This window comes from Macrobrachium rosenbergii, chromosome 42 (assembly GCF_040412425.1).
Source record: "Macrobrachium rosenbergii isolate ZJJX-2024 chromosome 42, ASM4041242v1, whole genome shotgun sequence".
Taxonomy (NCBI): domain Eukaryota; kingdom Metazoa; phylum Arthropoda; class Malacostraca; order Decapoda; family Palaemonidae; genus Macrobrachium; species Macrobrachium rosenbergii.
This window is the reverse complement of record NC_089782.1, coordinates 29389236-29401735: the sequence shown is the minus strand read 5'-3', so window position 1 is coordinate 29401735 and position 12500 is coordinate 29389236. Positions and strand designations below refer to the sequence as shown.

Here is a 12500-nt window from a genome sequence, read left to right as displayed (position 1 = left end):
AAGCGCGCAAGCAAGCAAGCGCGCCCACCCACGAGAGATGAAAAATACGCCTTGATGGCGAATATAAATTGCCGGAGAATGGAACAAGACGCATAGCCCCCCACACTTCCCCCCAAAAAATCGTTTCTAAAGCACTTGAAGAAAAATTATTTGGAATAATTAAAGACGGATAATTTAAAATAAAAAAAATGCAGTTGATAATGACGTTTCATGAATGAAAACCTTAAAGAAAACACAGAGAACTGACGGAGAAGCAAAAAATTAAGAATAAAGATGCAGCTGATGATGACGTTTAATTGAAAAAAACTAAAGGAATCAGGGAACTAATGGAGAATCAAAAATAAAAAATAATTAAAGAAAAATAATTAAAAAGAGTCAGGAAGAAGAAGATAAAATTAAAAAAATACAGTTGATGATGTTTCATGTCAAAAAACCAGGGGACTAATAGAGAAGCAAAAGTAAAAAAAGAAAAAAAAAAAGCATTAAAAATATTAAAAAGCTTTGGTCAATACCAGCCGCCAGTAAGCCCCTTTTGTCAGTAGACGCGTAGCAAAGGTTCTCTCTCTCTCTCTCTCTCTCTCCCTTATTATTCACAGCGGATTTATGATCTCTTTCCTCCTTCAGGTCTGCCCATCTTTTGCCCTGACTCGAACTCCTACTCCTCCTCCTCCTCCTCCTCCTCCTCTTTCGAGGACCGAATTTTTCGCGGAAGATAATGGCTCTAGGTGGGCGATATACGAGGCACCTATTTGTTCCGATGCGGTAGGGGGTGGTATCGAGGGACGAGACCTGGTCCCCCACCGCTCTCTCTCTCTCTCTCTCTCTCTCTCTCTCTCTCTCTTGTACAAGATGGTTCCCCTTTTCAGTTCTCTCTCTCTCTCTATCTCTCTCGTACAAGATAATTCTTCTTTCCAGTTCTGTCTCTCTCTCTCTCTCTCTCTCTCTCTCTCTCTCTCTCTCTCTCTCTCTCTCTCTCTCTCTCTTGTCAGGTCTCTCTCTCTCTATCTCTCTCGTACAAGATAATTCTTCTTTCCAGTTCTGTTCTCTCTCTCTCTCTCTCTCTCTCTCTCTCTCTCTCTCTCTCTCTCTCTCTCTCTCTTGTCTCTCTCTCTCTCTCTCTCTCTCACAAGATAATTCTTCTTTCCAGTTCTGTTCTCTCTCTCTCTCTCTCTCTCTCTCTCTCTCTCTCTCTCTCTCTCTCTCTCTCTCTCTCATGTTTAAGACAGTTCCCCTTTCCAGTTATCTCTCTCTCTCTCTCTCTCTCTCTCTCTCGCACAAGACAGTTTCCCTTTCCAGTTCTCTCTCTCTCTCTCTCTCTCTCTCTCTCTCTCTCACTAATTCCTCAAGCTTTGGCCCCGCGGTAATAGATGATGGGAGCCTCTTTTTTTTATTAATGAAGTTAAGTGTCAGGAAATAATGTACCACTTCAAGATTATCCAGAGGATTTTATTATCTATTGTATTTGTATTAGCGCTGAATAATTATTATTAATATTGTTACTATTCTTATAAATATTGTTGTTGTTGCTGCTGCTGTTGTTGTTGTTATTGTTCTTCGCATTATTATTATTATTATTATTATTATTATTATTATTATTATTATTATTATTATTAATGTAAATGTTAGTGTTAATGGTATCGTTTTTGGGGCTGTTGTTCTTCCTCTTTTAATAATAATAATAATAATAATAATAATAATAATAATAATAATAATAATAATAATATTATTATAATATTATTATTATTATTATTATTATTATTATTATTATTATTATTATTATTATTATTATTATTATTATTATTATTACAACAATAAAAATACCTACCAGCTCGGTCTTCAAAAATGCCCAAACCATTATTACTCGACAACAGCAACAAGTTCGTATCCCGCAAGTTACTGAGCAACAACAATAAAACCAAAGAATTGGGAACAGATTCTGTCAAGGTCAGGTCATTAACAAGGAGTTTACCTATGACTTTCTCTTAAATTCCCTTTGGGTAATTTCACATAACTATTCTTTAAAATTAATTAAGGATTTTCAACATCGATCCGATGATTATTATTTGAAGAAAAAAAAATGTAAACTTAAGAAATACACACAACTTTCATGCTGCAATTCGCCGTCATCTAAAAGCATATAAAATTAAGCTTTATACCCTAATTCATCAAATATATGCATACATACATGCACACTAACACAGAGGAATTGAAAAGGGTTTCAATATTAACTGAAGTGCTATATAAAGTAATATATATATATATATATATATATATATATATATATATATATATATATATATATATATATATACATATATACATATATATAATAATGTATGTATGTATAAATAAACTGATGCTGACTCTACCATCACCGCAACACGTCACGAGAAAGGTAAGACATTTATTAGAAAGCAAACAATTTACAGAATCCAGCACCAGAACTCACACGCTGGCCCCTGAAATAAATTCACGTGGCCCTTCCCTTCCCCCAAATTACCAACACACACACACACACACGTCCGAAAAAAGCACCAAATAGGTCTTTACATTCCCAGCAACAACAAAACCTCATTTCCAATTTCATGATTTTACCAATAGCGGCCGTAAAGACTCCTGCCCTCTCTAAATCTTAGTAGCACTCTTTCCCCGCCTCATAAAACATGATTGGAGGAGAGGTCGGAGGGTCGACGATCCCGTTCCAGCCAATGGGAATTTCGACTTTCCCGCGTCGTCCAGAAGACGAAGAAGAAGAAGACCTCCAACAACGCCGGGCCACAACACCAATGCTTCTGATGATGGCTTGGGAGGTCACTCGGGTCATATTTCAATTCCTGTGTTAACGCTCCGGGTTCTTTCTTATACAACGGGCTCTCTCTCTCTCTCTCTCTCTCTCTCTCTCTCTCTCTTGTTCCTGCTGGGTTTGTGTGTTTGTGTTTCTGTATGTGCGTTTGTGTTTTTGTTTGCAAGAGATTTTTGGCACACGGAAAAGAGCCTTAATTGTTTGTGCTTATCTGTTGTAAATATATTTAAATTATGCGTTTCTCACCTCTCTCTCTCTCTCTCTCTCTCCCTCTCTCTCTCTCTCTCTCTCTCTCTCTCTCTCTCTCTCTCTCTCTCTCTCTCTCAGAATTCAATTCGCGTTAATTTACGGTAAATGGGTACCAGAAATAAGTTTTATAACTATTTGAGTTGTTCTATACGAAAGTAATCACAATTTTTAATAACTACAGAAACAATAACAAAAACATTTCAATGAATATTATACAACACTCATACAAACTCAATAACTGTCAAAATAACAAATCAGTATTATCATTAATCACCTCAGATTTCTCACAAAAGAATCTTAACTATTCGAGTTATTCTATACGAAAGTAATCACAATTTTTAATAACTACAGAGACAATAATAAAAAAACATTTCAATGAATATTATATAATAACACTCACACAAGCTCAATAACTGTCAAAACAACAAACCAATATTATCATTAATCACCCAAGACTTCTCACAACAGAAGCTGAAGTCTTCGATACCTATGATAGACCGTCACTTTGTAAAGCAAAGTTTTCCTTGAAAAGTATAACCGAAGTTCTTTGATTAAGTCTCCAAAAAGGAGAGATGTTCACAGAACATAAATCAAAGAAGCCACGTTTCAACAGCAACTGGAGATTAAAAAAGGAATAAAATAATAATAAAAAAAAAAAAATTTCCTGCGCAGGCGCCGTAGCTTTTAGGAATCGAACATTACCGCATCGCCATTTGCGAACAAATGCGTCATCGTATATCATTCCACACAGTCGAGGTAAGGGGGAGGGGGAGGGGAGGAGGAGGAGGGGAAGGGAAGGGACCTGGTTCCCAATAGCCCAATGGGAATATTTCCGATTCATTCAAAGCAAACCTTCCCCTGGCAATAAATCATAGCGTGGAATGAGGACTTCTGCTAAAAGCTACCCAGCTGCTGGCTGGCGAGCGGTGAGTTCCTCCATTTCTCGTGTAACTTCTCTTGAAATCCAGAATAACAAGTAAAAAATGCGCCCACGTTTCTTCGGAGAAATCGAGTTTTCTGTACATCTTATAATCAAGGCCACCGAAGATAGATCTATCTTTCAGTGGTCTCGGTATGATACTGTATGAGCCACGGCCTATGAAACTTTAACCACGACCCGAAGCATGATTGTGGCTAACTTTAACCTTAAATAAAATCAAAACTACTGAGGTTAGAGGGCTGCAATTTGGTAAGCTTGATGACTAGAGGGTGGATGATCAACATACCAATTTGCAGCCCCCTAACCTCTGTAGTTTGTAAGATCAGAGGGCGGACGGACAGACAAAGCCGGCACAAAAGTTTTCTTTTGCAGAAAACAAAAGGGAAAAAAGGTCTCACAAGTCAAATCCCCAACCTCCCCCACCATTCAACACCCCCTAAATAACCTGGCACTCCCCCTAAACCCCTAAATAACCCCTGGCTTTTGTGGTATCTCTTCCCATGTCAGCTCTTTTGTTCAACGCCTTTCTCGCCCACGTGGAGTGCCCAAAATCATCCAGGTTTCCCTTTTCCAGGGGACCTTAGGGTCCTCTCCCCATTCCCCACCCTTCCCCTACCTCAAACCGCTCTTCTGAGTCTTTGGAACGCCTCCCCCACCACTAACTCCTTCCCCTCCACCAACATCCCACTCCCTCCCACTCCTTCTCCTCCAACAATTCGAGAGGAACCCACGAGCTAAGGAGTTCCTTGACTCCTCCTCCTCCTCCTCCTCATCCTCCTTCAGAACAACTTTTTTTCTCGGGGTCTCGACAGTTCAACTTGCAGCTTCATTAATTTCTTTGTCCTTTTTATTTTGTTGTTACTTTTGAGTTTTCTGCAAAAGAAAACTATTGTGCCGGTTTTGTCTGTCCGTCCGCCCTCAGATCTTAAAAACTGCTGAGGCTAGAGGGCTGCAAATTGGTATGTTGATCATCCACCCTCCGATCATCAAACATACCAATTTTCAGCCCTCTAGCCTCAGTAGTTTTTATTTTGTTAAAGGTTAAAGTTAGCCATAATCGTGTTTCTGGAAACGATATAGAACAGGCCACCACAGGGCCTTGGTTAAAGTTTCATGGGCCGAGGCTCATACAGCATTATACAGAGACCACCGAAAGATAAATCTTTTTTCGGTTGCCTTGACTATACGATCTACAGAAAGTTCGATTGCGCCGAAGAAACTTGGGCGAAATTTTACTTGCTTTTGTTTTGCTTTTAGAGGCGAACATCTAAATGTTAAAGGTAGAAAATTTTGTCCTTTATTTTTGTTATTTATTCATTTATTTAATATCTTTTTTTTTTGCTTTGCTCTCACGAGCAAACATCTAAATGAATATCAACGGCCGGATTTTTTTTTTATTTATTTCTGATTTTTGTTTTGCTCTTACAAGCGAACATCTAAATATCGATGGTCGAGGTTTCAATGACGATTCATCAAATTGTGTCAAAAGTCCGTTTGATTTTGTGATTGATTTATGCTTTAATCATTTTCTTCCCTTTATCTGTTGCTTATTATCATTTCTTTTTAATTTTATTTTGCTCTTACAAGCGAACATCTAAATATCAATGTCGAGGTTTCGATAAAGATTCATCAAATTATGGCAAAAGTCAAATTTTGATTTTGTGACTGATTTATGCATGAAAAAATATACACTGCAATTAGGTATAAGTTTCCAAGCATAAATATAAACCAGCCTGCATGTAATGCTTTACACCTACACATACACACACACACATCCATATATATATATATATATATATATATATATATATATATATATATATATATATATATATATATATATCGTTTCATATCCAATTCACGCTACTTCGGGAATATCCCCGACGGGGAATTATCACCGAAGGGGAATTATAAGTGATAAGTGGATCGGTACCGCCGGGTCTCGATCCCTCGACACTGTACCTTCCAACGACACCAGTCGACGGTCTAACCACTTAACCATCAAGAGATGTGATACAAAATTCATATATATATATATATATATATATATATATATATATATATATATATATATATATATATATATATATATATATATATATATATATATATATATATATATATATATATATATATTCCCATATGATGCCCATACAAGCCTACACACACAAACTCATACACATACACACAAAGATTTGAAATAACTAGAAGAGATGATATATATATATATATATATATATATATATATATATATATATATATATATATATATATATATACACACACATACACACATACACACATACACATTCCCATACTCTCTTACAAGCCTACGCACACAAACTCATACACATACACACAAAGCTTTAAAATAACGACAAGAGATGAAAATATGTGTAAAGAACGCAAAAACGGTATAGCAGAGTATGGATTCAAAGAACTGACATTTGTACAACTAACCTTATTTATGTTACCAAATTTACCTAAAGCGCAGGAATTTCACCACTTGCTAACACTTTCAAAAGTGACTGAAATCTCGGTAACATCTACTATTTATCGTTAATTAAGCGAAAAAAGCGCTAGAAATCAATCATTTCATGATTTTGCACGACAGTATGTAAGCTTAGCCACAAATAAATATATAATTAATATTCTTTGATTTATATATATAATATACATATATATAAATTATATATATCTCAAAGAAAATGAATTTTATATTAATTACGTCATTTTTATTTATAAAATGTAACCGTTCTGGTTGACCATGCGATAGTAAAATATTATTAACTTTATATATATATATATATATATATATATATATATATATATATATATATATATATATATATATATATATATATATATATATATATATATATTACTAAAAGGACCTATATATGTATATATACATTACTAAAAAAACCTATTCAAACTGGTTGGTATCTAATGTAGGTCCTTTTATTTACTCATGCAAAACAATTGTACAAGCTTTAATTGGACAAACAGTACATCCTTTTTATAATATCCACTATGCATAGAACAATTGTGTATATATATAAATATTAATATGTACATACATACATACATACATATATATATATATATATATATATATATATATATATATATATATATATATATATTATTATTATTATTCTTATGGTCCAAAGGTTGACCAGATCCCACGGTTCATATAAATCAAAATGCCACATAAAATAAATTACAAATGTCTACAATCACAACCATTTCCCAACAACCCACCCTTCCCACTCATCCTCCACCTAACCTAAAACTCCAAAACTTCCCCAACCCCACCCCCCAAAAAACAGGCAAACTAAAACAAACACACACACACACACACAGAAAAACGCCAAACACACTCCGGTCAAATAACAAGAAGAACCAGGCCCGAATCTCCCACCGAACCGGGCGTGACTAAGCCACCGTGTCACCTTCCATTCTCACACGTCTTAATACCTGTCCAATATTTCAGGGGAAGATGGTGAAAGTGGGGAGGGAAAGGGCGGGGGAGAATAGGGGTGGGAGGAAGGTAGAAGAAGAGGAAAAGAGAGAGGAGTGGATCACATAACTCTTTATTCATTACTCTTTCTGAAGGGGCCTTGGGAATAGGAGAGAAGAGAAATACTGTATGTTCTCAATGAATGATCGTGTACTTTGTTACATATTTCCAAATGGAGAGACGAGGGGAGGAGGAGAGGAAGAAGGTAGAAGAAGAAGAGGAAAGAGAGAGGAATGGATCACACACCTCTTTATTCATTGCTCTTCTCGAAGAGGCCTTGGGACTAAGAGAGAAATGAGTGGAGTTTATTTTTTTAATTACTATATTTTGCTACGTTTTTCCAAAAGAATTACTGAAATTTGTTTTTTCCTAAAGATTCTGAAATGTTAATTTCTTAGGTATTTAGAAAAACTATATATATATATATATATATATATATATATATATATATATATATATATATATATATATATATATATATATATATATATATATATATATATATATATATATATATATATATATACTAAAATTCATTTTTAACAGTATAAACTGAAAGAAACAAAACAGTCCATGCCTAGTTCTTCCACAGTAACAAAATCTCTAATAAACTATAACAAAAATGACTGAAATTCTTAAATTTTACAAACAGTTTTTAGAGCAATTCTTTTGATCACTACAAATGGATTATTTAAAAGCTCTGGTCCCTAATGTCAGCCTTAAATCATGGCTTCCCTTGTCACTGACATTTTCAGGGGGTTATCTTTAGAATCAAAGAGTTTCTGAGTATTTAATAAGCTTGAGATCGGTTTTTGAAACACACTGGGCTTCTTTATCAATCGCTCTCTCTCTTTCTCTCTCTCTCTCTTTCTCCTACACACACACACACACATACACACACACACACACCACTGTTTCATTTTAAGTTACAAAAATTCTACACCATTTTTTTATATAAACTGGTCCGTATCAAGTCTCTCTCTCTCTCTCTCTCTCTCTCTCTCTCTCTCTCTCTCTCTCTCTCTCTCTCTCTCTACGCACACACACACACATACAGGCACATATGTGTGTTTCATATTAAGTATAAAAAATTCTACACCGTTTTTTATATACCCTGGTCCTCATCAAATCTCTCTCTCTCTCTCTCTCTCTCTCTCTCTCTCTCTCTCTCTCTCTCTCTCTCTATCTCTCTCTCTCTCTCTCTCTCTCTTTGTGATCTTCATCAATTCTCATCTCACCAAACCCTCTCTACCCCAACCCCCAACCCAGCTCTTTAGTTTCTATCAGATTATATAAAACTTTCGAACCCTTTTTTTGTAGCAAAAATTCTCAATTCTCTCTCTCTCTCTCTCTCTCTCTCTCTCTCTCTCTCTCTCTCTCTCTCTCTCTCTCTCTCTCTCTCAAAATCCAGAAGGGGCCCATCCACGGCCCCTTTCCCGAAGGATGAAGTTGGGCAAAGAGTCATTTGTCATCATATCTCCCGACGTATCTGTCATCGCGTGGCATTAATCTCCTGTGGGCGCCGGCCAGAGGAGGTGTCGGGCGTCCGTCCGTCCGTCCTTCAGTCCAAAAGAGGCATCCGTGCGTACCCTCCCCCGTCCGCAGGTCCGTTTGTCCGTCCTTATGTCCGTATGGTTGTCTGTCCTCCCGCCCGTCCGTCTGACGGACACCCGTCCGTTTGTCCGTCCGTCTGTCAGTTTCGTCTGGGCGCTCGTCCGTTCGTGCCTTCCGTCCGCCCATCTGATCACCTGCATGTCCTTTTGTCTGTCCGTCCGGTCGTCCGCCCTTCCGTCCATCCGTCCGTTTGTCTGTCCGTCTTTCCATCCGTCCGTTTGTCTGTACGTCTGTCCGTCCCTCCATCCGTCCGTTTGTAGGTCCGTCTGTCCGTCCGTCCATCCGTCCGTTTATAGGTCCGTCTGTTCCTCCTTCCATCCGTCGGCCCGCCCGTCCGTCAGCTTACCTGTCCGTCCATCTGTCCACCTGCCTGCCCTTCCGTCCGCCCACTCTGTCCGTCCGTTCGTCCGCCCACTCTGTCCGTCCGCCCTTCCATCCGTCCGTTTGCAGGTCCGTCTGTCCGTCCGTCCGTCAGCCTATCTGTCCGTCCTCCCGTCCGTCAGCCTACCTATCCATCCATCTGTCCGCCTACCTATCCGTCCATCTGTCCGCCTGCCTGTCCGTCTGCCCACTCTGTCCGTCCGTCCGTCCGCCGACTCTGTCCGTCAGCCCGCCTACACTTCCATCTGTTCGCCCGCACGTTAGTCCAACTGTCAGCCCGTCTATCCTGTCAGCCTGTCTATCCGCCCGTCAGTCCGTCCGTCCACCAGTCCGCTCACCAGTCCGTCCTCCAGGCAGCCAGCCATTCAGCGACCCTCTCCCGAAGTCTTCTTCTTCCCTAACCCTAGGCCGTCGCTTCGTTGGGCTCAAACCTCCAGTCATTAATCTTACTTCGAGCTTAAATAACTTCCTGAGAGAGGTCACACCGGAATCGGTTCGTTGAGGGGAAAGGGGGCGGGGGAGGGGGAAGCCCGAAACCCAAACTGTCAGTTTCAATTCGAACGCAGAAGGCCATAGGGCCACCACCGTCGTCAAGCTTCCAGATTCTGTTGCAAAGCGCTCTTTGATTTTCTTGTATTTCCAGAAATTTCCAGAAAAGCCTTTCCAGTTCGTCTCTTCCTGAACTTTGATTTTCTTGTATTCATGAGGATTTATTTGCATTCCTTCTCTTCCTGAACTTTGATTTTCTTGTATTCATAAAGATTTGTTCGCATTCCTTCTCATCCTGAACTTTGATTTTCTTGTATTCATGAAGATTCATTTGCATTCCTTCTCTTCCGGAACTTTGATTTCCTTGTATTCACGAAAATTCACTTGCATTCCTTCTCATCCTGAATGAGAACATAAGGCGTCAAAACTGGAATTCAACTCTTAACTCAAAATGGTCCATGAATAATTTATTTATCAAATAAGGAATGCAAATTATACGCTAAAAATTAGGTCAGGAACTCTAAGATGCTGGAAATACTAGAGAATATTTCATTACAACGAGAGAGAGAGAGAGAGAGAGAGAGAGAGAGAGAGAGAGAGAGAGATCATTATACAACAATCTGTAAAATTTGAGAGAACTGTCCGTAGACAATTTTACTCTTTTAGAGACAAAAAAATGAAATATGAAGCTCTTGATTCCATTAAAGAGAGAGAGAGAGAGAGAGAGAGAGAGAGAGAGAGAGAGAGAGAGAGAGAGAGAGAGAGAGAGATGGAACGTCATTCACGACAAACCTGACGGGACAAACACCTTTAGAATAGCAGTGTATAGTAAAACCACTCTTTATAAAATAAAATGACAATAACTCGCGATACAAATAGACCACAATAGAAAATCATTTTAAAAACTCTGAATTATGTAACAAATGGCTGTTTTCGACGTCGACTCGAATAAAAGTCCGGTTCATTATTCTACGCCATTACACAAACAATAACCTGAAAATACGGCTGATAATAATGGCTACAAAAAAAAAAAAAAAAAAAAAAAAAAAAAAAAACCGTTCAATTAACGGCGTTCGAGTGAACCGCCCAAATACACATTTCCACGGACTATGGATTCTGGATTTCCTCCAAATGGTAATGAATGTAACCGAAATTTCAATAAAAAATGTCATTTTGATAATCACGAAGTAAATGTCATGTCACAAGAAAAAATGTCATTAAGGTACATTTGGGCTTCTTGGCTCAAGTTTCCTCCAAATGGTAATGAATGTAACAGAAATTACAATAAAAATGTAATTTTAATAATTACGAAGGAAATGTAATTACACGATAAAAATGTCATTAGTACACATTCTGGCTTCTTGGCTCAAATTTCTTCCAAATGGTAATAAATGTAACAGCAATTACAATAAAGAATATAATTTTAATATTTGTGGAGGAAATGTAATCTCACGAGAAAAAATGTCGTTAATTAACGTTTTGGCTTCTTGGCTTAAGTTTCTTCCAAATGGTAATAAATGTAACAAAGACTACAATGAAAAAAAAGTAATTTTAATAATTACTTAGGAAACGTAATCTCACGCTAAAAATGTTTTGAATCTGTGTTTTGGCTTCTTGACTCAAGTTTCTTCCAGATGGTAATAAATGTAACAGAAACTACAATAAAAAAATGTAATTTTAATATTTACGAAGGAAATGTAATCTCACGAGAAAAAATGTCATTAATATAGGTTTGTTTTCTTCCAAATGGTAATAAATGTTACAGAAACTACAATGGAAAAAGGGTAATTTTAATCATTAAGAAGGAAATGTAATCTAACGGTACAAAAAATCTCATTAATAAGCATTTTGGCTTTTGGCTCAAGTTTATTGCAAATGGTAATAAATGTTACACAGACCGCAATAAAAAAAAAGGTAATTATACTAATTATGAAGGAAATGTAATCACACGGTAAACAAATCTCATTAATAAGCATTTTGGCTTCTTGGATTACAAGTTTATCATGGAATTAGTCGTTTTGCTTTGTAAATGCCCCCAAAAAAAAAAAAAAAAACTTGAAATCTGATTTAGAAAATATTGAAAAACATCAAATTCAGTTAACAACCAATTGAAAGCCATTTGTACGTGTCTTGTCTCAATTTTCTTTGCCATGAAATGCGTCGATTTCCTTTGAAGATGAAAAAAAATAATCAAAACCTGATTTGCAAAATATTTAAAACATCAAACTCAATCAACAAAAATATGAAAGCCATTTGTACGTATCTTGGCTCAAGATTCTTTATCTTGAAACATGAAATTTATGAACATCAAACTCAATTAATAAAATTTTATTTACGTTAATCCTACTGAGAAATCTATTACAGTTTACAAGGTAGATCGTCATGGTACTATGAATTTGCTGTTGCCTGAATTTGAAACGTCCCAATAACAAAGAGAATTTTACAGCCTCTAAATTACTAATCAGTTATTGACAATGATATAACTTCATAGTTATGGAAAT

At 37.0% G+C, this 12500-nt stretch overlaps 1 protein-coding gene across 1 annotated transcript in view; it reads left to right on the top strand.

Annotated features, from left to right (window-relative positions):
• Positions 1–10012, top strand: part of LOC136827779 (uncharacterized) — a 23011-nt gene extending 12999 nt beyond the window's left edge. Inside the window, exons 2-3 of the mRNA XM_067085238.1 lie at positions 625–725; positions 9580–10012. Of these exons, the coding sequence (XP_066941339.1) occupies positions 625–725; positions 9580–10012 (534 nt within the window). The remainder of the gene's footprint in view (positions 1–624; positions 726–9579) is intronic.
• Positions 10013–12500: the final 2488 nt, after the last annotated feature.